Raw genomic sequence first — 25815 nt, forward strand, 5'->3', positions numbered from 1 at the left:
CACACCTAATGTGGGTGAACTATACTGCACACCTAATGTGGGGGAACTATACTGCCAACCCAATGTGGGGGAACTATACTGCCAACCTAATGTGAGGAACTACAACCTAATGTGGGGGAACTATACTGCCAACGTAATGTGGTGGAACTACAACCTAATGTGGGGGACTTATACTGTCAGACTAATGTGGGGGAACTGTGCTGCCAATCTAATGTGGGGGAACTACAACCTAATGTGGGGGAACTATAAACTATCAATAAAAAAAAAAACAAGTTTGGATCATTGTTGTGTTCTTCTTTTAAAGCACAATATGTTAATTAGTTATGGCAACTGTATGAGTTGTCTTTTCTAAACTTAAACCTCGGTATTCCGATTTAATTGCTCTGCTGGCACTTTGAGGGAAAAAAAAGTTGGCTTGCATTACGGTTTGGGCACTTGGGCTCAAAAAGGTTCGCCATCACTGTTCTAGACTTTCAGTGAACCCAAGGGTGTGATACATTAATATATATGTTCATGTTATTACCATTTCTAGATATACCAATTAGACAGGAGTGGCCTGAACTAAGTGACATAGAATTAAGGGGGACATTATATGTAATACATTTGAGGTGTAGGGGGTGACCAAACCCCCTTTGTGTGAAACCACATGCCTTCTGCTGCAAGTCCTGCCAGCTTTGTAGAAAAAGAGTTGCATAATTTTTGTGCACAGTTGGAGCTTGCACAAAAATTATGTGACTTTTGCAAGTTTTAGAACTGCTTTAGAAATATATGGGGCTGCAGGAAAAATAAAGCAATTTAATTAGACTTTATTACAATAAACCAAAAAGGGGCCGAATTCTAAAAAGGAGATTTTTTTGTACTCACCGTAAAATCTCTTTCCCGTAGTCTTCATTGGGGGGACACCTAACTGATGGGGTATATGCTCTTGCCACTAGGAGGTGCTGACACTAGGAAAAAGAAAAGTCGGCTCCTCCCTGGCAGGATATACCCGCCCACCTGCAGTGAGGCAATCAGTTTTTTTCACAAAGCAGTTGGAGAAGCCCAAGAGGGAAAACGTCCGGAGGACCCTAGAGAGGTGTCAGGCCCAAGGCCTGATTATGGAAACATACATGTGTTTTTATTGTATCTGTGTATAACCTAAGACCTGGGGGTGAGAGGTCATTCAGACTGTGGGTTTGTGTATTGCATTTTATTGGGGGTCTGGCTGTTTGTTTACATCTCCTTTGAAGTCAAAGGCTTTTTTGAAGTCATGCACTCTGGTCCCATCATATAATCAAACAGATAAGGGGTCAGGAAGAGAGGAGACCCCCTGGTGGGATCAGAGGGGAGGGGGGAATGGAGTCTCCCTTCCAAAAAGGCAGATATATCATATTTAACAATGCTAGACTCAGGGTGTTCAAGTCTGTGCAACAAGCTGACAAGACCATCCTAAGAACAGCTGGAACTCACTCTCATGGACTGCTATATTATCATGCTGTAAGAACTTCATCTTTTGTTTTCTGAACTTGCCTTGCTAAACTCTTTTATATTTTTTTGTACCTGTATGTCATTTGTTTATTTTTATGCATAGCACTGTGATACCTTTTATCAGATTAAATGTTTAATTAATCAGCTCTGGTCTTTGATCTCTAAATATAGGAGCTCACCTTTCTGAAGGCAGCTCTGGTGGAAACACGTTTATCTAAGGGTTAATTTGGTGACTTGCTGGGACTAGTAGTGGATACCCAGAGGTCTGGCGGCCTTAACCCTTGCACCATCACACTCTCTCTAGCGTCTTGGCTGGACCGATAGGGTGTGATCGTGACCAGAGGAATCCCGGAAAAAGAAGAAATGGGTGGGTGTGGTGTCCCCCAATGAAGACTACGAGAAAGATTTTACAGTACAAAAAAATCTCCTTTTCTCGATCGCTCTTCATTGGGGGACACCTAACTGATGGGACGTACCAAATCAGTCCCCTAGGGTGGGAAAAAACAAACACAAGCAGAAAGGAGACAGTCCAAGACTGAACTCGCATGCCCGCAAGGTCTATGGATGAGTCCCCAGGTCGGAGACATACTAGGCCCAGAACAATGAGGTCCTGTAAGATCTCCCATCCAAGGAGAAGGACCAGAACACCAAGGGAAAAGTCCATCCTCTGTAGGGACCCAAGGCACCTGGGTCCATAGAGAGACAAGAAACCACAGGAAAAAGGGAACCAGATGCTTGCAAAAAAACTCTCCTGCGAAAAAACTTCCAGAAAGAAAAGGAAGGAGAGCAAAACAGGAATACCGCCCTGACCAATGGATCACTGAGGAGTCGGAGGCCGGCCGCTATAAATGTCCAAGAACTGAACCATCATCAAGGCTCAAGGAATCTGAGAGAAGAAGGCACACCGCAGCATCTCAGGGCAGAGTCCATCAAGGGAACCAACATTGATAGAACAGAGTGGTCCGAGAAGACCCGAGCAGCCTCAAGAAACATCTCGTCAAAATGGAAATGAAGGATAACCGATAAGAGCCCAGCCAGACTCCCAGGATCCGGGCATTGGAAGTATTACCCCAGGGGACCTGGGGTCAATGCATTATGACTGACCCAGCAAAAAGGTAAGAAGGACATACAGAGCACTAGGCTGTGATAGCGTACAGAAAGCACACAAGCCTAGACTGTAAAATCCACTGTGGAATGCATCTTAGCAAAAACTAAACAGTCCCTCCAGGATGGAAAAACAAGGGTGGCCGAGACGACAACTGGAGTAGAGACCTACGACAGTACCCTGATCCCCGCACCCCAAGTGAAAAGGGGGCGGCAAGCGGGCTAGGCGCAGAAGGAGCAGGGAAAAGCCAATACTGGGCGGACAAAGCCCCCCCGGCTCCAGCACAACCGTCGCCGCCTGGAGGAGCCACCGTGCGATCCAAGAGGGATCGGAGCCCCGCACTCCGAAGCTGGGCAAAAAATACAAGACCTGTTGAGGGTCAATCCAGATAGTGACGAGGAGGCACCTGATCACCCGGACAGAAACCCTGGAAAAGAACATCCGAAGTACAGGGAGAGGCTGAACCAATAGGTGCCCCAGCAGGCCCCATGTCAGAAAAGAGGTGCTCAACCGCCCCGGAACTGCGGATACAACAGTGCCGTAAGCCCCGGAGCGCACTACCGAGCAAAGAAGGTGGCTCTACACCTGCGAACCGGTCCTAGCATATGTGGGAACACCGACCTGAGGACCTCACGACAACAGCGGCGGACCAAGACTGCAGACACTGTGAAAACATCCACAGGACCAGCAGGAAGGAGTTACGCCCACAGCAGACCAAGAGTGCAACCTAAGAAAGTAGAACAAAGACGCTCATGTTGCAGCAAAAGGCCCCGGAATCCACAGACAAAAAAAAAAAAAAACCCACACCCCAACTCCCCAATGGTGCTAGGCACCAGGGCTGCGGTCGCAGACTCAGGAGAGGAAGAATGGATGTGGAGCAGGAAAAAAGGTCAACAGTGTGACCTACAGGAAGAAGGAACCTAAGAACCCACATGCACACACTCTGCGGGACTGCACCCGAGTGAGAGACACCGGACTACAGCTGCACTTGCGGCCGAATGTAGGAGGTGACCAGGTGGATTGGAACACCAAACAGACACAGTCTGGCCATAGGGCAAAAAAGACCGTGGCCACGACTGGTCCTGCACACGACGATGCACAGTGGGGAGAGATACCGGCCCGTACACAGAGTAGCGGGCATGCAGAGAGGGACCTGCCAAGCAGGCCACCCAGTAAACCAGTATGTGGTGCAGTGTATAAGGCACATGGGGCAAATCGGAGAGACTCCCACGAAAACTACCATGGCAGCGGTGAACTATCGTCCACAGGGCGACAATGCATGGTAGATGACCCAAAGCAGCAGTCTGGCTGAGAAAGGAACCCCCCCAGACCATAGGGAAGGGGTACAGCCAGACCGGAGAGAACTGCGCACCTACAACAAAGGAGGAAGGGTGGGGAGCCAAGAAACCCCGCCCCCTGGAGAGAGATAGAGAGAAGCAGAGTAACCGAGTAACGTATCCTTGACATCCCGCATAGTGTCTATGGGACACACTGGGTCAGTTCCACGTACACCACCCACCACAGTGGGGTACTGGAATACTAGCCGCAAAAAAACATCTGCCGTGAGATAGTCGGCAGAAGAAAAAATGCAGACAACTATCTGGCTTACCGGCATGAGTCCCTAGCGGACAGAGAGTCATCCCAGCGGGAACCTCACCAAGTAGTGAGTGTTTGGAAGACCATTCGCAGATACACCGGTGATGTGATGCGTAACAAGTGGCGCAGGAAACCTTGCAGACCACTACCAGTTAGACAGGTAGAGTACTATGGAAAACGAGATAGTGTATTGGCACCTCACTCAGTAGGGAGGTACCAGAACCCCAGTCTCAGATACATCAGACGTGCGATGTATGACAGGCGGTGCAGGCAACCATACAGACCACCGGCTGGCATGGACCAGAGCAGATAATGGAACACTCCGTCGGACACCACTCACAATAGTGAGGTACAGAGACTGCAGAAGCAGAGACAACATGTGGTAGATGTAGGAAAGGCGGTGTCGACCACCAAGCAGATGAATGACTGGCTCACTGGTAAGGGTCCAAGACAACGATGCATCCCATTGGCACCTCACCAGCAATGAGGTACCAGAACTACCGCTGCAGATACAGAAGCCGTTTGAAGTTTGACAGACGGTGTAGGCCACCCTGCAGATCGCTCTCTGGCTAGCCGGCATGGGTGCACAGAAGACAACCAAGCATGCCACCGGCACTTCACTGAGCAATGAGGGACCGGAACCCCAGACGCAGATACATCAGCCATCTGATGTATGACAGGCGGCGTAAGCAACCATGCAGACCACAGTCAGGCTTACTGGCAAGGATACACCGACGACAACTATTCATCTCATCAGTACCTTACTCAGTAGAGAGGGACTGGAACACCAGCCGCAAACACATCCGCCGTGTGACGGTGTCGTCAACTATGCAGACCACCGTCTGGCCTACTGGCATGGATCCACGGAAGACAGCCATACACACCAACAGAAGCGAGGAAACGGAACGCTAGTCGCAGATGCAGCAGCCAAGAAACGTGTGACCAGCGATGTAGGAAACTATGCAGATTACTGTCTGGCTTACTGGAAGGGGTCCATAGAAGACTTCGTAACGAGCCTTAGGGTCCTTAAGACACATCGGTTCAGTCCTCCATATACCGCACACAGCAGTGGGATATCGGAACTGCCGCCACAAACACCTCAGCCGTGAGACGTGTAAAAAGTAACAGAGGAAACCATGCAGACCACTGGCTGGCTTACTGTATGGGTCCTGAAGACACATCGGTCAGTCCTCCATGTACCGCACCCAGCAGTGGGGTATTGGAACTGCAGCGACAGATACATGAGCCGTGATAAGTGTGGCAAACGGCAGAGAGAACCATGCAGACCACTGTCTGGCTTACTGGTATGGGTCCTGAAGGCACATTGGTCAGTTCTCCATATACCAGACCCAGCAGTGGGGTATCGGAACTGCAGCAACGGATACATCAGCCGAGAGACGTGCGCCAAGCAGCAGAGTAAACCATGCAGACCATTGTCTGGCTAACTGGTATGGGTCCTGAAGACACATTGGGTCAGTTCTCCATATACCACACCCAGCAGTGGGTATCGGAACTGCAGCAACAGATACATGAGCTGTGAGACGTGTGACAAACGGCAGAGGAAGCCATGCAGACCACTGTCTGGCTTACTGGTATGGGACCTGAAGACACATTGGTCAGTTCTCCATATACGGCACCCAGCAGTGGAGTATCGGAACTGCAGAAGAATTCTACCCTGAACAACCAACGCTCTGCCATAGATATGGGTCCAGAGCAGACAGCGAACCACTCCCAGTAAGGAGGTAACGGAAGGCCAGCAGGAGTGACTCCAGGAACCCAGGGCTGTAGGCATTAAACTTAAAGCAAATACAATGTAATGCCAGGATTGGCCACAAGAGGGTGCCAAACTGCACCAAATGGCCAGAAAAACAGTTTTTTTTTTTTTTTTTTTTAAATAAATATTACTAATGCAAGATTGTGTTTCCGCCCTCTGGGAGAGGGGGGGGGGGGGGATGGGGAGGGGTGGTGGAGCTAAGCCCACTCCCCCACCTCCAAAGAGAGCGAGCCGCTGTGGTGGGAAATGTAGTCCCCCACTTTACTGCTGTATGGACGGGGACATGTACCAGTCCCCGTCCAGCAACACACCCGCCGCACTAAGGTTGCGGGAGCGGACGGGAAAGAAAGACGGGGGGCAGAGCTAAGCTCAGAGTCCCCGTCCTGGAGCGGGGTCCTGCTGTGACAAAAGACGGGGGCGGAGCTAAGCTCTGAGTCCCCGTCCGGGAGCGGACGAGTCCCGCTCTTGAGAAGACGGGGGCGGAGCAAAGCTCCGAGTCCCCGTCCGGGAGCGGGGTCCTGCTCTGAAGAAGACGGGGGCGGAGCCCAGCTCCGAGTCCCTGTCTGGGAGCAGAGAGTCCTGCTCTGAAGAAGACGGGGCGGAGCAAAGCTCCGATACCCTGTCCGGGAGCGAAGAGTCCCGCACTAAAGACGGGGGCGGAGTTAAGCTCAGAGTCCCCGTCCGCAGCTGACAGGTCCCGCTCTGAAGAAGACGGGGGAGGAGCAAAGCTCCTTATCCCTGTCCCTCCGGCGGGAGAGTTGTCGATCGCGGCGCGAGGGACAGCAGCGCCCGAAGCCCCGCGCAGACTCACGACCGCTGCCCGGGGGTAGTCGGCTGGTAGTCAGTATGCCCCTGCAGCGCGCCAGACCGGAGAGCTTGCTGTGGGGAGGAGAGGGGCGGAGCAAAGCCCCGTCAGGAGAGGCAGAGTCTCTCTCCCCTGTCAGCGCTCTGAAGGCAGCGCCGGCAGAGAGCATCCCCACAGCTGAGACCCCAGGTTCCCGCTCGGAACTTGGCAAGAAGGGGGGCAGAGTTACCTGCATTATGGCTTCCGCCGCCGGCCAGCACAGCGCCGTGGCTGGAGCCGTGACTGTGGAGAAATGAATAAAAGGGAGCTGCCGCAAAAAACAGCGGCTGCCCGGGACAAGTGACACTAACAGTGAGAGCCCCGACCCCATTAAACATCCCCACAAGAGTCAGACCCCTGAAAACCACAAGGAAAGGAATAAACCCTTAAGTCCCGTGCAGGGAGGGGAACATACTCACCCAACCATCTGTACATACTCACCTATCTTCACATACTCACCTAGAGACGTCTTCAGCCAGCATTTCAGTCACCTACATCACGTCATGCTGCTACAGCCCAAGACGAGCAGTCAAAATAGGGGGACCTGGACCCACGGTGCAACCCCAGGCGCTGGCCGTTGGTGTGAAGGGGTTAACGGTGCATTGGAATCTTCGTCAATGTCCCGTGCCCCTTAGCCGCATATGGGGGAACAGGTAGCGCCATACTCCTGAACCCCCACCTGAAAAAGGGAAACAAAAAGGAGTAAAGAACCTGACTAAACAGCCCTTACTAGAAAATAATAAAAAGACCAGGAGAGCTGTGTGTCTACCTCCTAAGTGACACTAGCTAAAACTGATTGCCTCACTGCAGGTGGGCGGGTATATCCTGCCAGGGAGGAGCAGACTATTCTTTTTCCTAGTGTCAGCGCCTCCTAGTGGCAAGAGCATATACCCCATCAGTTAGGTGTCTCCCAATGAAGAGCGAATGAGAAACTTAAATTTTATTCATAATTCCTAAAATTACAATGTAGGAATACTGTATATACTCGAGTATAAGCCGAGATTTTCAGCACGATTTTTCGTGCTGAAAACACCCCCCTCGGCTTATACTCGAGTGAACTCTCCGCCCTTAGTGGTCTTCAACCTGCGGACCTCCAGATGTTTCAAAACTACAACTCCCAGCAAGCCCGGACAGCCATCGGCCTTTGTCATCATCCAGTAGAAAGAAGGGTCCCGGCACTCAGAAGCTTTTTGAAATCTCAAAGGTTTTTATTTATGCAACATGCATAGCATACAGGGTAGGTACGCGTTACGGCTCAATAGCCTTTGTCAACCAGGTTGACAAAGGCTATTGAGCCGTAACGCGTACCTACCCTGTATGCTATGCATGTTGCATAAATAAAAACCTTTGAGATTTCAAAAAGCTTCTGAGTGCCGGGACCCTTCTTTCTACTGGATTCTTGTTACATTGGTCCTCGGGCACCAACTATTGGTTGCAGTGCCGACCTTCTTGGGATTTGTCATCATCCAGACCCCCCCCCCCCCCGGCCCCCCCTTTACTTTTGTACTCACCTCCCCTCGGCGGGACGTTAGGGTGAGCTGGTCCGGTAGTGAGGGATCGTCCGGTAGTGAGGGACCGTCCGGTAGTGAGGGATAGTCATTCCGGGCTGTCCATCTTCACCGGGGGGCCTCTTCTCCGCGCTTCAGACCCAACCCCGGAATAATGACGTTGCCTTGACGACGCACAGGGACGTTCATGAGCAACGTCCCTGTGCTTCGTCGTCAAGGCAACGTCACTATTCCGGGCCTGAAGCGCGGAGAAGAGGGCCTCCCCATGGTGAAGATGGACAGCCCAGAACGACGGTCCCTGCAGCACAGATGGCCCGGACCAGCTCACCCTAGCGTCCCGCCGAGGGGAGGCGAGTACAAAACTAAAGGGGGTGGGGGGTCTGGATGATGACGAAGACCGCAGTGGTCTTCAACCTGTGGACCTCCAGATGTTTCAAAACTACTACTCCCAGCATGCCCGGACAGCCGGTGGCTGTCCGGGCATGCTGGGAGTTGTAGTTTTGGAACATCTGGAGGTCCGCAGGTTGCAGACCACTGTAATCAGACATTGACAAGCGGTGATGATGGAGGGGGTGGGGGGGTGGGATGATGACAAGCGGTGATGATGAAGGGGGGTGTGCTATGATGACAGGGTAATGATGACAGGCGGTGATGATGAAGGGGGGGTGTGGGATGATGACAGGGTGATGATGAAGGGGGGGGTGGGATTATGACAGGGGGGATGATGACAGGCAGTGATGATGATGGGGTAGGGATGGGGTTCGATGATGACAAGTGGTGATGATGAAGGGGGTGTGTGCTATGATGACAGGGTAATGATGACAGGCGGTGATGATGAAGGGGGGTGTGGGATGATGACAGGAGGATGATGACAGGCAGTGATGATGAAGGGGGGATGATGAAGGGGGGATGATGACAGGCTGTGATGATCAAGGGGGGTGTGGGATGATGACAGGAGGATGATGACAGGCAGTGATGATGAAGGGGGGGTGATGAAGGGGGGGATGATGATGAAGTTGTTAATGACGGGGGTCTGGATGATGACAGGGGGATAATGTATTTCCCACCCTAGGTTTATAGTCGAGTCAGTAACTTTTCCTGGGGTGAAATTAGGGGCCTCGGCTTATATTCGGGTTGGCTTATACTCGAGTACGTACGGTAAGTAAAAAAGAAATAAATGAGAAAGAAAGACATTTTTTTTTAGAACCAACAAAATTGTACCAATTGTAACTTAAAGTGTTAATTGTCAGCAGGTTTTTAGGGTATAAAGTAGGGGTATGGATATATACGTATTTTGACCCTGAATATGTACATTAGTTCACTAAACCCTACAGTGCAGAGATACCGAAGTTTAACCCCTTAAAGGGGTACTCCGCCCCTAGACATCTTATCCCCTATCCAAAGGATAGGGGATAAGATGTCAGATCGCTGGAGTCCCGCTGCTGGGGACCCCGGGGATCCCTGCTGCAGCACCCCTCTATCATTCCTGCACGTAATGACGGGCAATACAGGGGCCGGAGCATCGTTACGTCATGGCTCCGCCCCTCGTGACGTCACGGCCTGCCCCGTCAATACAAGTCTATGGGAGGGGGTGTGGCGGTCATCACGCCCCCTGCCATAGACTTGCATTAAGGGGACGGGCCGTGATGTCATGAGGGGTGGAGCCATGACGTCACGCTGCTCCGGCCCCTGTATCGCCCGTCATTACGCACAGAGCGAACTCGCTCTGTGCTGTAATGATGGCGGGGTGCCGCAGCGGCGATCCCCGGGGTCCCCAGCAGCGGGACTGCGGCGATCTAACATTTTATCCCCTATCCTTTGGATAGGGGATAAGATGCCAGGGGCGGAGTACCCCTTTAAGGACCACAGGTTTTTTCATTTTTGCACTTCTGATTTTCAGAAGGTGAGGTGGAAAATACAAAACACTTCCAATTTTGCACCTACTGACCCATATGAGGGCTTATTGTTTGTGCCACCAATTGTATTTTGTAATGACATCAATCATTTCACCACAAAATTTATGGCGAAACCAGAAAAAAAATATTAGGGCAAAATTGGAAAAAGAAAAAAAAACACCATTTATTAACTGTTGGGGGCTTCCGATTCTACACAGTGCACTTTTTGGTAAAAATGACACCATATTTTTATTCTGAAGGTCTATACGGTTACAAGGATACCTAATTTATATAGGTTTTAAAAATTATCTTCTGACCTCTATAACCTTTAAATTTTTCCATATACAGATCTGTATGAGGGTTAATTTTTTGCACCGTGATCTGAAGTTTTTATCGGTACCATTTTTGTTTTGATGGGACTTTATGATAAGTTATACTTATTGACAGCATGCTTCACCGCTCTGCTCCCTAAGCAAATGGAGCAGAGCGATGACGCAGGCTGTGGCCGGGCAGTATCCCATAGAAACCGAATTGCGCATGGATTTACTGTCTAATTGTGTTATTATGGCTTATTTCCACTCTCAAATTGGCAATTCCACAACATACTGCAGTGGGTTTAGAATTAATTCTTTGAGGCGGTATCTATGTAGCGGTGGGAATAGTGGCGCTACAGTAATCCTGTCTGGCTATCCCTGTTCTGTGGCTGTAGGAAGGGATTGGTATTATAAATTTTAGCACTTTTTTTTTTTTGGTGACATTTTAATTTATCTATTAAAAGTTACATCTTAGGGACTTCAAGCTTTTTATGGATCACTCTTATTTTGAGAATTGTTACCAATTGGCGGACATAAAAATCATTGGTATCTTTTATTGTAAAATGCTATGAAGGGATGTGAGTGCAAGAGAATGGGAGGGGGGGGGGGGGTGATGGGTGCAGAGAAGACCGGTTCTCTAAGATTGTACTGACAGAGGGCAATACAATAAAAAAGATTACTGTGAAGATTTATCAAGGAGGAGGTGTGTGTGTGTTTTTTAGCTGTAAATGGTTATCACTCACCGATATCTATAGGAAGTTCCTGCTTAAACAGCTCGGTTTCACCCATATGTGTCTCTACTTCTGTTATGTCTTCAGATTTTACATCACTCAGATGTGTTACCTAATACAATGAAAAAAATGTGTGAATTAAGCAAACAGCCGCAGATTTGATAGCAAGAGTTTATAGTTACTGGTACCTAGTTTAAAAAAAAAATAAGAAAAACATTCAGGTGACCAACTTTGCAAATAAAAAGAAGTGATTTCACTCCACTATTCAGATTCCATTTTTACTGTTATTGAAATAAGGGGACGCCTCTAGCCAATATTTACTATCACTAAGTACCATCAAAATATATTTTTGACTGTCTATTCTTCATCCTTTAATTGTCTGACTTTTTTTTTTTTTTTTAATTAATGAATTTGCTCTCAGCATACAATCTATGATCTATAATCTATAATTATTTGTGGATTACTAGTTGATATGGGTTTCTTTTTACATTTATTTATGCAATTATATTTATTTAAAACCATTTTTTAAACAAATTATATTTTTGGTCTGTTAATTTATATTAATAATAAGTTACTATTATATTTTCTAGACAGTATAGTCTTTCTAGATAGTATATTCATTGACACCTACAAAAACACTGCACAACCATTTTACCTAGTAGGACTGCTTTCTTCTTTGTACACTGCTCAAAAAAATACAGGGAACACTAAAACAACACAATGTAACTCCAAGTCAATGACACTTCTGTGAAATCACACTGTCCACTCAGGAAGCAACACTGACTGACAACCAATTTCACATGCTGTTGTGCAAATGGAACAGACAACAGGTGGAAATTAAAGGCAATTGGCAAGATACCCCCAATAAAGGAGTGGTTATGCATGTGGTGACCACAGACCACTTCTCAGTTCATATGCTTCCTGGCTGATGTTTTGGTCACTTTTGAATGCTGGCGGTGCTTTCACTCTAGTGGTCGCATGAGACAGAGTATACAACCCACACAAGTGGCTCAGGTAGTGCAGCTCATCCAGGATGGCACATCAATGCGAGCTGTGGCAAGAAGGTCAGTGTCTGTCAGTGTAGTGTCCAGAGCATGGAGGCGCTACCAGGAGACAGGCCAGTACATCAGGAGATGTGGAAGAGGGCAACAACCCAGCAGCAGGACCGCTACCTCCGCCATTGTGCAATGAGGAGCACTGCCAAAGCCCATCAAAATGACCTCCAGCAGGCCACAAATGTGCATGTGTCCACTTAACCAGTCAGAAACAGACTCCATGAGGGTGGTATGAGGGCCCGACATCCATTGGTGGGGGTTGTGCTTACAGCCCAACACTGTGCAGGACGTTTGGCATTTGCCAGAGAACACCGAGATTGGCAAATTCGCCACTGGCGCCCTGTGCTCTTCACAGATGAAGGCAGGTTCACACTGAGAACATGAGACAGACATGACAGAGTCTGGAGATGCCGTGGAGAACGTTCTGCTGCCTGCAACATCCTCCAGCATAACCGGTTTGGCAGTGGGTCAGTAATAGTGTGGGGTGGCACTTTTTTGGGGGGCTGCACAGCCCTCCATGTGCTTGAAGAGCCTGACTGCCATTAGGTATCGAGATGAGATCCTTAGACCCCTAGTGAGACCATATGCTGGTGCGGTTGGCCCTGGGTTCCTCCTAATGCAAGACAATACTAGACCTCACGTGGCTGGAGTGTGTCAGCAGTTCCTGCAAGAGGAAGGCATTGATGCTATGGACTGGCCCGCCCGTTCCCCAGACCTGAATCTGATTGAGCACATCTGGAACATCATGTCTCGCTCCATCTACCAACTCTACGTTGCACCACAGACTGTCCAGGAGTTGGTGGATGCTTTAGTCCATGTTCCGGAGGAAGATACCCAAGGGTGGGCATTCATGGTAGAACATAAAAAGAAAGGAAAACATGGGTAAATAGGGGAGGAACTGAAAGAAAACCACTAACCATTCAGAGCCTGTCCACCGTCAGTCCTCCGCCAACTGAACCGCAGCCATCAGAATCAGTCCACGCAATTCCCCACCGGAGGTCCGGCCACCCATTAGGCCAGGGAAGAGGTGATCCATAACATATCTGAAGTTAACCCGTCCTGTAAAGCGGGGACTCCACAAAAGCCAACCAGGGCTGCCATATCAGCACATATCTGTCTTGGCGACCCTTCGAGTCAGCCATCAGTTCCTCCATGCGGCAAAGAAAAAGGACTTCCTTATACCACTCCGAAACCGGAAAAGTGTTTCATATGATTAGTTCATTCATGCAGCTCTAGGATGTGTTATCTCAGTGTTCCCTTTATTTTTTTGAGCAGTGTACATATTACAACTATTAGCCTGGTCCGAATATATATTAAAGTATACCAACAAGAACTGATTTCTTTATATTTTGTTGTTTCTGCAGATTAGGCACATAGGGTAGTGTGTGACACAATAACCTTGGTATACATCTATTATTATAATCCATTTTTCTTTTGCGCTTAACTGGCAATTGCAGTTTGAGCTGCACAGAACTAATATTGCATACATTTGGTAATTCCATCTACCTGATGATCTTGGAAGAAATTCTGAATTTCCTTTGGATAATCCTCATAATATGGAGTACTAGGGAATGTCTCTAGAATTTCTTCTATATGTGATTTCTCTGTAAAGACACAGAAGGCTGAACACAACAGAACAACACAACAGAAGACAATCCCGCTCAAAACCACCTGGTGCACCAGATTGTGGATGTAGATGCAAGACTTCATCAGAAGAACAAAGAAAGTAGTTCTAATGTAGATTTCCCTTTAATATTATAAAATATTGTACACTTTTTTAAGCATTTAATGGTAATCACATTGCTGATACCTGTAGAAATGTCCTCCTCCTTATATTGCTGGGATACACACACATACGTCTCTTGTTCGTCTGTCATGTCTTCAGCCTTTATATTATTGACATTTGTAACCTATTTCACCACATATGGAACAAAAGATGTACAATAAAGAAAAAAGCTGGAGAAGTCTAAAAACTAAACATTTATAATCCCCAGCAAACATGACAATAAAATATTCTTTGTCAGCTCTGTATATATGTACACCAGGTAGTTAGATAATAAACATCTAACTTTAGTTCATCACCTCCCAAGTATTAAAGGGGTACTTTTTTTTTTTATATATATATAATAAAAAAATAGATAACACAACAACAAAACACACCTTTACAAACTACATACCTTCCGCGTTCCCCTACTGCCTCTGGTAAAGCTGATCCCGGTCTCCGGTGCTCTCCTCTTCCTGGTGCTGGGGGTCAATATGTCAATTGCCGCTCAGCCAATGACTGGCCGCAGCAGTGTCCTGCCTCAGTCAGTGACTGGATGAGCGGCAATGTGATGTACTGGGCCCCAGAACCAGAAAGTGGAGTGCGGCTTAGATTGGGGCTGGGTCAATGCGTCTTGTTGCCGCTTGGCCAATCACTGGCTGAGTAAGGACAATGAGGGACACTGACTGGCTGAGCGGCAATGTGACCGATTGATCCCCAGTATGTATTGAACACCTTTAAAAAACAGAATAACATTGACATTTTCGACTGTTGATTAAACATTATCATATTTACTATTGTGTAGTTCAATCTACCTGATAATTCTGTGGGACATTCTCATTTTCCTTTGGATATTCTTTGGAAAGTAGAGAATTGAGACATCTCTCTGGTGTTTCTTTCTTACTGGAAAAACCTGTAGAAGATACACATTTCTATCAACTAAACACAATGACCTATTCAGTCAGTTTCAGAATTTTATGTAAATTGTTGCACTCGAAATTGTAAAATATATGTAAAATTTGTCTTCCTACTCCAAGAAAGAGATCAGGTGAAAAAAGTAAACACAATCAACATGTATATACACCTTTAGCACACACTCTTCTAGCAAATAAATGTAATATTACTGTACATCCTAACTGCATTCATCCACTGCCAGTGTGAGAAACATGTGAACTTAGTTGTTTAACTCTATAGATGCTGCCACAACAACTGTTGTAGGGTGGGGATGCAAAGCAAATAGTCTACTGTAGCTGCCAGGACCTTCTAATAGTCTGCCATAGGTATTTAAAGTGTGCACGGCCTAACAGATTACTGCTCACTGATCCAATGGCAGGTGATAATGCTTTGGAATACAAATTATGCATAGGCATTATATAAGCAATTGTTTGACCGTTTATAAATAGCATTGTAAGTTTAAATGAAATGACAGTGTTTCATTTTAGCATAGCTGCATCTATGCGTTTCATTACGCTCAGGATATGTGCACATGGTGATACATCTACCGCAGAAATCCAGATTTTGGCATCCGCAAAAAGAAAAACTCTTGTCTATTCTTTTTGTGGATTTCCCTTAGAAAAGCATTGTCATCTAAGAGACGGAGCATTACTGAGTGGTCCGAGCGCCTGCCGTATTCTTCAAATGTGCGGAATTCCGCACATTTTACGCATGTGAACATGGCCTTACTTGGTCAGTTATATAGAGCCTAATAGAACTAGTTATAGTTATAGAGCCTAATGTGTCAAAATGAAGTCCTGGGTCAGCTGACTTACTGTAAAGTACAGGATAACATCATCACCTATCAGATCATTCCTGCTAGAGAATTCATGAGAAGTATAGGTAGTATGAGAAAATCATTCCTGTTCTGAATCAGAAACAAACATGTCTGAAAACTCATGCCTGCCACATCAGCTAAAACAGGTTACCACAAGGCATATACAAAAACCTCTACAATATTCTCTAATAACTGCATATGCTGCACTATATAAGCAAAAGCAAAATTCCTGGAGTGAGGTCTCCTCTTACCTGGTGAAGTACTTAACTGGTTATTTTCTATAATAAAGTCCTCATATTGATCCTTGTGTCCTTCTAAATACTCCCACTCCTCCATAGAGAAAAAGATGGCGACATCCTGACTCCTTACAGGAACCTTAGACGTACAGAGGTACAAACTCATCAGAATAAAACAGGGTCAACCGTGTAAGATTTAAAGGGGTACTCCGGTGAAAACCTTTTTTCTTTTGAATCAACTGGTGGCAGAAAGCTAAACATATTTGTAAATTACTTCTATTATAAAATCTCAATCCTTCCTGTACTTATTAGCTGCTGAATACTACAGAGGAAAGTATTTTCTTTTTGGAATGCTCTCTGATGACATCACGACCACAGTTTTCTCTGCTGACGTTATTATAATAATAATAATGCTTTATTTATTGTTGTGCTTAGTGGCATTTGAACCCAAGTCCCCAGCACTGCAAGGCAGCAGTGCTAACCACTGAGACACCATGCTGCCCTTAGCATACATCTGCTAAAATGGACAGAGATGTCAGCAGAGAGCACTGTGCTCGTGATGTCATTAGTGTTCCAAAAAGAAAGGAATTTCCTCTGTAGCATTCAGCAGCTAATAAGTACTAGAAGGATTAAGATTTTTTCAATAGAAGTAATTTACAAATATGTTTAACGTTCTGCCACCAGTTGATTTAAAAGAAAAAAGGTTTTCACCGGAGTACCCCTTTAAATCATCCTGGCTTGGTAATAGTGCAGATTATTCTAAACAACAGGGATAGAAAGGTTTGCTGTCAATGTCTAGTCATGCCACAAGCTTGTGACCATATAATCCAGTGTCTCCATGAAGTTTTTATTGGTCTATCCTTTATCAGAGTGGAACATATTCTTGTTTTTTAATGTAAAATATTTATCCACATAGCATATAAGTTTGACTTTGGGCAGTCCTTGTGCTACAGATGTGGAATTCTATAGACAAAGTTCAACTAAGTTATTTGACAATCAAGTGATCAGGGAGAAGAAACAGAGATTTGGCAGAAACATATCTGGTTTAAGCACATTGTTCAAATTTTAAATATTAAAAGTTTATAAAAATGTGTCCAATATCTATATTATCAATGAAGGTTTACAAATATTTTATACTTATATGGTAAAGACACATTTCTTGTAGGCTTATATACAGTGGGGCAAAAAAGTATTTAGTCAGCCACCAATTGTGCATGTTCTCCCACCTAAAAAGATGAGAGAAGTCTGTATTTTTCATCATAGGTATACTATAAGAGACATAATGAGAAAAAAAAATGGGAATGTCTTGATACTAGAACTCAATCTCCCAGAGTCCATCATGGAGCACGGAGATATCTTGTACTAATTCTCAATTCCCCAGTCACATGAAAAGGTAACAGGGATGTCTTGTTACAAAAACTCAGAAAACGGATACAAACAGATACACAGTGTGAACAGCTACTTTGCAGAAAGGACATACGAATCCTAAAAACCATCTAATCTAAAATCTACTATGAGCATGCTATAGAACCATGGCTAAAACCCAGAACATCTCAAAGATAAATACAAAGTGCATGCTAAGGCAGAAATAGTAGCATTATAGCACAAACAGACAAAGAGTGTTGCACTAACAACTTCATAGCAGAATGTCAATCACCAGCACAGAACTTAGACTGAGCTGGAGATATCTAGACACACATGCACAGCCATTGGGTGAAAGGATACAAGCTTTAACTACTTCCTAACCAGGAAACATCAAACTGTTCAGACTCAACCTAAATCCAATGGCTGTGTCTGAACATAACCAAGACAGACATTACAATTGATCTACCTATGATGAAAATTACAGGCCTCTCTCATCTTTTGTGAAAGAACTTGCACAATTGGTGGCTGACTGAATACTTTTTTGCCCCACTGTATCTGTAGTTGCACGTAGAATGAGATGGATTAACTAAAGCCCAACACTTTTCGTAATTTTGGCATATACTGTAAGAGTATAGGTAAGAGCATTCATTCTATGTATTGACCCACTCAAAGTAATACCAGTTACCATACCTTTATACATTTGTAGTCTTGATTATCCTAAAAAAAACAACAACAACAAAAAAAAAACATTTTTCATGGAGTCACCAACAGTCAGATAGATGTAGCCAGGGGTTTGCAATGCCCTGGGGCCACCAAGCCTGTATCCTTTAAGTCAGCGATGGGACCGCTGTGTGATTGACACACAAGACCCCAGTGCCTGCGCGCTCCATCTATTCTGTGTGCGTGCAGCAAAGTCTGTGTTACGCACTGAACCGGGAGGCATCGGAAGCGAGCGATACCTGACTGTTGGTGACTTCACAAAAAAGTGTTACTATAGGCTACTATAAAAGCAGCGTAAGGTATGGCTGCATTAAACTTCTTAGCAGCTTTCACATACTGAGTAAATTCACAAATACCCCCTAGAGGGTCTACGGGCACTTATATACCAAACAACAACCTTGGGGATGTATGTCCCCTCAGGGAAACCCTGAATAGAGACCCTCTACGGTCTAAAACTTAGCTTTTAATAATTACAAATTAATATTAAAGGTGCTCAAAAATTTCCACTAGGTGGCAATATGTGTTTAAAATTACAGTCCCTATCAGTAAAGTTTTTTAATGCATTCTATGCAGGATGGTCTTAATCACTGAACTCCGTGATTAAGACCATCCTGCATAGAATGCATTAAAAAACTTTACTAATAGGGACTGTAATTTTAAACACATATTGCCACCTAGTGGAAATTTTTGAGCACCTTTAATATTAATTTGTAATTATTAAAAGCTAAGTTTTAGACCGTAGAGGGTCTCTATTCAGGGTTTCCCTGAGGGGACATACATCCCCAAGGTTGTTGTTTGGCTTTCACATACTGGGCTTATTTTTATGGGGGTCGATACTCATGACAGTTGACAAAATGTATTACCTATCCACAGGACATGTTATCCCCTATCCAAAGGAAATGTGCATTAGCTGTCACGCCCCCTCCCATAGACATGAATGGAGGGGGAGTGGCGTGGCATGACATCACGATCATTGAATCCCCCAGGCTTCCGTAACCATAATGCTGAAGCACCGGCTCGGAGATCGCGGGGGGTCCCAGAGGCCGGATCCCCGGGATCAGACATGTTATCCCCAATGTTACCCCTTTAAGTAGGTTATCAAGACTATAATAATAATTATATTTTTAACAAGAACTTTTATTATGTCCTTTAACTATTTGGAACAAGTGATGTACATGCATGTCATCAATGAGGTGTAATTCTCGTACAATGCCAGGGCAGCTGTTGCTGAATGATGTTGCCTTCTGTAAGTACAGCATACATCTGCCTTACATTATAAACACACAAGGCCACAGTCATCAGCCTGGCACTTCCCTGGCATTCCCAGCAGCACTCACCTCTCCGGTCAGCAGCTCAGTGATCTTGTTGGTTAGGTCCAGGATCTCTGGATATCTGTTTCTCTTATGTATCAGTGAGTGAGATGGAGATATCATGATAGGAACACAGACCCTTTTATATGTTTCATCCTCATCCGTTATCTTCTTCACTACTATGTAATCCTGTGTATAGAGATAGACATTGATCTCACTTTATACATTCCCTTCACCTCTCCAGTCATAATTGCTTTATTGAGGCTGGGTTCACACTACGTTTGTATTGTACGGGTGATGGATGGGAGGAGCGAAAACAGTCCGGCAGGAACCACATTCATTTCAATGAGCCGATCGGAGTCAAACTCCGGTCATTTTTTACCCGTATACAGTTTTCGCACAGGACCTAAAACCGTGGTATACCACGGTTTTAGGGCCGGTTAGAGAACCGTATACGGAGCAAAAATGAGCCGACTGGGGTCAGCGTTTGACTCCGGTCGGCTCATTGAAATGAATGTGGTTCCGGCCGGATCCAGCTTGGGTACGGGAGCGGATGATTTTCGCGCCTCCCAACCAGCACCCAAACACTACAAACGTAATGTGAACCGGCCCTAAGAAATATAGGTCATGACACGTCATATGATTTCCAGAATCCCTCACCTCTCCAGTCAGCAGGTAGATGATCTCTAAGGTGAGGTTCAGTATTCTCTCAGCCATATGTTTTCTGTCTTTGTCCATCCAAGATCAGTCAGGAAAATAACTTTTTATTTTATTTTATTTTTTTGTCGAGAACTAGAGTAGAAAGGGAGAGTGAGTTAAATATTAAACCTACATCCTATACAAACTGAAATATCTAATTAGAAATTATATAGGTGAACTCCTGCTAGAAAAAATACACACCGATCAAACATAACATTAAAACCACCTGCCTAAAATGATGTAGGTCTCCCTTTAGGTGCTTCCAAAACATGACCTCTAAAGGTATCCTGTGCTGTCTCACACCAAGACCCTTTAAAGGGGTACTCTGCTGGAAAATTATTATTATTATTATTATTATTATTTTTTATCAGCTGGTGCCAGAAAGTTAAACAAATTTGTAAATTACTTCTATTTAATAATCTTAATCCTTCCAGTACTTATTGAGTGCTGTATGCTCCAGAGGAAGTTCTTTTCTTTTTGAATTTATTTTCTGTCTGACCACAGTGCTCTCTGCTGACACCTCTGTCCATTTTAGGAACTGTCCAGAGTAGGAGAAAATCCCCATAGAAAATCTCTCCTGCTCTAGACAGTTCCTGAAACGAACAGAGGTGTCAGCAGAGAGCACTGTGGTCAGACAGAAAATAAATTCAAAAAGAAAAGAACTTCCTCTGGAGCATACATCAGCTTATAAGTACTGGAAGGATTAAGGTTTTTAAATAGAAGTAATTTACAAATCTGTTTAACTTTCTGGCATCAGTTGATTTAAAAAAGTTGTTTTCCAGCAGAGTACCCCTTTAAACCTAGTAAACTGTAAGGGGGGGGCCTCCATGGATTGGACTTATTTTTCCTGCACATTCCACAGTTGCTCGATAGAATTGAAAGCTTAGGAATTTGGATGCCACGCTCCTCATACCATTCCTGAACCATTTATTGGTACCATGGTAATCACTCTCCCTGGTGCATAGGGGCCACTCTAACTGGTCTGAGGTTACATAACAAGCCGTGATGCTCTGTGAGTTCTGACACTCTTGGAGGATTGGACCAGGCACGCTAGCCTTCGCTCCTCATTTGCATGGGCCTTGGGCACACCTGGCCCTGTCACCATTTTACTTACTGTCCTTTCTAATATATCCGAATGATACTTTTTCAATTCTCTCTTTAGGGTACCCAGGGTGCACAACTTTCTTTACTCCTATTCCCTTCAGGGTATATATACCCCTCCAGGACTAAGCCCTATTACTAGGGTTTTCACATAAAATGTTACTTTTATTATTTTTCACTAAAAGATTTGATCTGGTGAAGTACAAATAATATAAGGTGTATGTTAAAAACACAACCTCTATATTGGTTTATAAAAAAAATCTACAGGTGACTTGCTAAGTCAAAAATACCCACCCTTAATGGGATTGTGCAGGCGTTTTCACACCTGATCTAACATCTACCCCAAAATAGTAAAAAAAATAAAAAAAACACACACACAGCCTGTATAACAGTGTTTAATGTGGTGTCCCCTCAAAATAACTCCACACACAGGGATCTGCCATTTTAGTGTTTTTCTTTTTCCTCCTCACCTTCTAAGAGCCTTAACTTCTTTATTTTCCCCCCAACAGACTTATGTTAGGGCTTATTTTTTGTGTGATCAACTGTACATTGTAATGACACTTTTCATTTTACCATAAATTACCATTTTTTTCAATAAAGTTTGACTTCTTATTAGTGTATTTAAAATTGTCCTGTTCTGACCCCTATAACTTTTTAATTTTTCCTGTGTACGGGGATGTTTGAGGGCTCATTTATTTTGCCGTGATCTATAGTTTTTATCAGTACCTTTCTTGTTTTGATAGTTTTTTTGATCGTTTTTTATAAAAAAGTTTCTGATATGATGTGATTAAAAATCTATATTTTTTACATTTACATAGGAGACAGGAGACAGGTAAGGAGACCTCCGGTCGCCATCTTAGCTGATCTCCTGTACCTGCTTCACAGTCGCGGCAGGACGCAGGACATACATGTACGCCCTGGTAAGCTAAGTCTCAGGTGCCCAGGCCTACCTGTATGCCCTGCGTCCTCTAGGGGTTAATGTCTAAACCTTAGCAACAAAAGTGAGTACACCCCTAAGTAGGAATGTCCAAATTGGGTCAAATTAGCCATTTTCCTTCCCTGGGGTCATGTGACTTATTAGTGGTCTCAGGTAAGAATAGGTAGCAGGTGTCTTAAATTTGGTGTTATCACTCTTACACTCTCTAATACTGGTCAAGTTCAATATGGCTTCTCATGGCAGAGAACTCTGAGGATCTGAAAAAAAGAATTGTTGCTCTACAAAAAGATGGCCCAGGCTATGAGATTTCCAATACCCTGAATCTGAGCTGCAGCTTGGTATGCAAGACCATACATTGGCTTTACAGGACAGGGTCCACTAAGAACAGGCTTCACCATGGTCAACTTGTTGTCAAGTTGAATGCACATGCTCAGCATCATATCCAGAGGTTGTCTTTGGGAAATAGATGTATGAGTGCTGCCAGCATTGCTGCAGAGGATGAAGAGTGTAAGGTGGCAACACAAGTATGTGTTGTGTATAGTCAAGCATGGTGATGGGAGTGTCATGGTCTGGGCCTGCATGAGTGCTGCTACAGTTCATTGAGGGAACCTTAAAGGGGTACTAAACCCATAACCCATCCTTTCCTACTCCCCAATCTATTTATCTGTCTAAATATCATTCATTACATATATAGAGCAGTTTCCCTGTTTCTGCTGTCACTTACATGCAGGGAGTGGTTGAAAAACATCATCCTCTTATTCACTCTGTCTTGAAAAGGTGGGGGCTAGTTTCAGTGCTCCAAGACAAGCCCACGTGATCTATGTCCTGTCTGGCTTCACAGTGTTTGGCTTTTTTTATATCAACTGTCTCCAGAAAGTTAAACAGATTTGTAAATTACTTCTATTAAAAAAATCTTAATCCTTCCAGTAGTTATAAGCTACTGAAGTTGAGTTTTTCTTTTCTGTCTGACAACATTGCTCTCTGCTGACACCTCTGCTTGTCTCAGGAACTGTCCAGAGTAAAAGCAAATCCCCATAGCAAACCTCTAATGCTTCGGACAGTTCCTGAGACAAGCAGAGGTCTCAGCAGAGAGCACTGTTGTCAGAAATAAAAGAACAACTCAACTTCAGCAGCTGATAACTACTGGTAGGATTAAGATTTTTTAATAGAAGTAATTTATAAATCTGTTTAACTTTCTGGAGCCAGTTGATATATAAAACATTTTTTTTTTCCTGGAATAACCCTTTAAGGCAGTGCTGGAAAATAATGGTAGCCACACAAAATATTGACACTTTGGGCCCAATTTGGGGATTTCTTCTTGGGAGTGCACTCACTATTGTTGCCAAAGTTTAGACATTATTGGTTGTGTGTGTTTGAGTTATTTTGAGGGGACACAACATTAACCTCTTAAGGACCCAGGGCATATGGATACGCCCTCACACCCTGGGCCTTAAGGACCCAGGGCGTACTAGTACGCCCTGGCGTTTTCCGGTCTCTGCCGCATGCCGGGCAGAGATCGGAACTGGATGCCTGCTGAAATCCTTCAGCAGGCATCCAGGGCAAACGCCGAGGGGGGCCATGTAGGCCCCCCATGTCGGCGATCGCCGCAAATCGCAAGGGAAATCGCCCTTGCGATCTGCGGCGATACCGGGCTGATCGGGTCTCTGGGACAGACAGCCAGGACCATGCTAATGTATAGGAGCGAGGTGCCACCTCCTCCTATTCCCTGCGATCTGTCGGTTAACTAATCGACCAATCGCAGGGGGGGGGGGGGCGGTTACTTCCTCCCGTCCTGCCCGGCCCCTGAAAGTCCGGAGAGGACGGGAGGAAGACCGGAGGACGCTGCGGGGGACGGGGGAGTGCTGGGGACCGGCCCCGGTACTTACCTCGTCCCTGAAGACCCGGATCCCGGCGAGGAAGATGGCGGCGGCGGCGACAGGTGAGTAGATCTTCAGCCGTGGCCGGGCCCTTTACAGCAATGCACGTCGCCGTAAAGCGACATGCATTGCTGTATTGGGACCCTGTAAACTACAACTCCCAGCATGCCCAGACAGCCCTTGGCGTCTGGGCATGCTGGGAGTTGCAGTTTTGCAACATCTGGAGGTCCACAGTTTGGAGACCACTGTACCCTTCCAGATGTTGCAAAACTACACATCCTCAGCATGCCCTTACTGTCCAGGCATGCTGGGAGTTGTAGTTCTGTAACATCTGGCCCTTCAGATGTTGCAGAACTACAACTCCCAGCATGCCTGGACAGTTTTGGCATACTGGGAGTTGTTTTGCAACATCTGGAAGGGCACAGATTGAGAACCACTGTATTAGTGGTCTGCAAACTGTAGTCCTCCAGATGTTGCAAAACTACAACTCCAAGCATGCTGGGAGTTGTAGTTCGGCAACATCTGGCTCTTAAGATGTTGCCAACTACTACTCCCAGCATGCCTGAGAATGCTGAGAGTTGTGGTTTTGCAACAACTGGTGGCACACTGGTTGGGAAACATTGTCTGTTTCCTAACTCAGTGTTTCCCAACCCGTGTGCCTCCAGCTGTTGCAAAACTATAACTACCAGCATGCACTGATAGACTGTGCATGCTGGGAGTTGTAGTTTTGCAACAGCTGGAGGTCCCCCCCCCTGTGAATGTACAGGGTACATTCACATGGGCAGGGGGCTTACAGTGAGTATCGGGCTGCAAGTTTGCGATGCAGCAAATTTTGCGCGGCAGCTCAAACTCGCTGTAACCCCCCGCCCATGTGACTGTACCCTAAAAACACTACACTACACTAACACAAAATAAAAAGTAAAAAACACTACATATACACATACCCCTACACAGCCCCCCTCCCCTCCCCAATAATAATGAAAAACGTCTGGTACGCCACTGTTTCCAAAATGGAGCCTCCAGCTGTTGCAAAACAACAACTCCGAGTATTGCTGGACAGCCGTTGACTGTCCAAGCATGCTGGGAGTTTTGCAACAGCTGGAGGCACCCTGTTTGGGAATCACTGGCGTAGAATACCCCTATGTCCACCCCTATGCAAATCCCTAATTCTGGCCTCAAATGCACATGGCGCTCTCACTTTGGAGCCCTGTCGTATTTCAGGGCAACAGTTTAGGGTCACATATGGGGTATCGCCGTACTCGGGAGAAATTGCCTAACAAATTTTGGGGGGCTTTTTCTCCTTTCACCCCTTATGAAAATGTGAAGTTGGGATCTACACCAGCATGTTAGTGTAAAAAAATAAATTTTTTCACTAACATGCTGGTGTTGCCCTATACTTTTCATTTTGAAAAGAGGTAAAAGGGAAAAAAGTCCCCAAAATTTGTAATGCAATTTCTCCCGACTACGGAGATACCCCATATGTGGGCGCAAAGTGCTCTGGGGGCGCACAACAAGGCCCAGAAGGGAGAGTGCGCCATGTACATTTGAGGTGATTTGCACAGGGGTGGCTGATTGTTACAGCGGTTTTGACAAACGCAAAAAAAACTAAACCCCACATGTGACCACATTTTGGAAACTACACCCCTCATGGAATGTAATGAGGGGTGCAGTGAGAATTTACCCCCCACTGGTGTCTGACGGATCTTTGGAACAGTGGGCTGTGCATATTAAAAATGTTGTACAGCCCA

The 25815-nt window shown here is 45.6% G+C and overlaps 1 protein-coding gene across 7 annotated transcripts in view; it reads right to left on the bottom strand.

The window, feature by feature from the left end:
• Window positions 1–25815, bottom strand: part of LOC130282780 (oocyte zinc finger protein XlCOF6.1-like) — a 136372-nt gene that overhangs the window by 6223 nt on the left and 104334 nt on the right. For 3 of the 7 annotated variants that reach the window (XM_056531495.1, XM_056531494.1, XM_056531491.1), the window contains exons 2-8: window positions 20114–20245; window positions 19481–19642; window positions 16074–16197; window positions 14867–14964; window positions 14100–14199; window positions 13796–13893; window positions 11247–11346 (exon numbers count right to left, since the gene is read on the bottom strand). The exons of 1 other annotated variant lie outside the window; for it this stretch is intronic. In XM_056531495.1, coding sequence (XP_056387470.1) covers window positions 11247–11346; window positions 13796–13893; window positions 14100–14199; window positions 14867–14964; window positions 16074–16197; window positions 19481–19642; window positions 20114–20191 — 760 coding nt within the window. In that variant the 5' untranslated portion in view covers window positions 20192–20245. Of the gene's footprint in view, window positions 1–864; window positions 3200–8297; window positions 8424–11246; window positions 11347–13795; window positions 13894–14099; window positions 14200–14466; window positions 14669–14866; window positions 14965–16073; window positions 16198–19480; window positions 19643–20113; window positions 20246–25815 lie in introns of those variants that run through there. 3 more of the 7 variants (XM_056531497.1, XM_056531500.1, XM_056531498.1) reach the window with 3 other exon arrangements.

Source organism: Hyla sarda, chromosome 7 (assembly GCF_029499605.1).
Source record: "Hyla sarda isolate aHylSar1 chromosome 7, aHylSar1.hap1, whole genome shotgun sequence".
Taxonomy (NCBI): Eukaryota; Metazoa; Chordata; class Amphibia; order Anura; family Hylidae; genus Hyla; species Hyla sarda.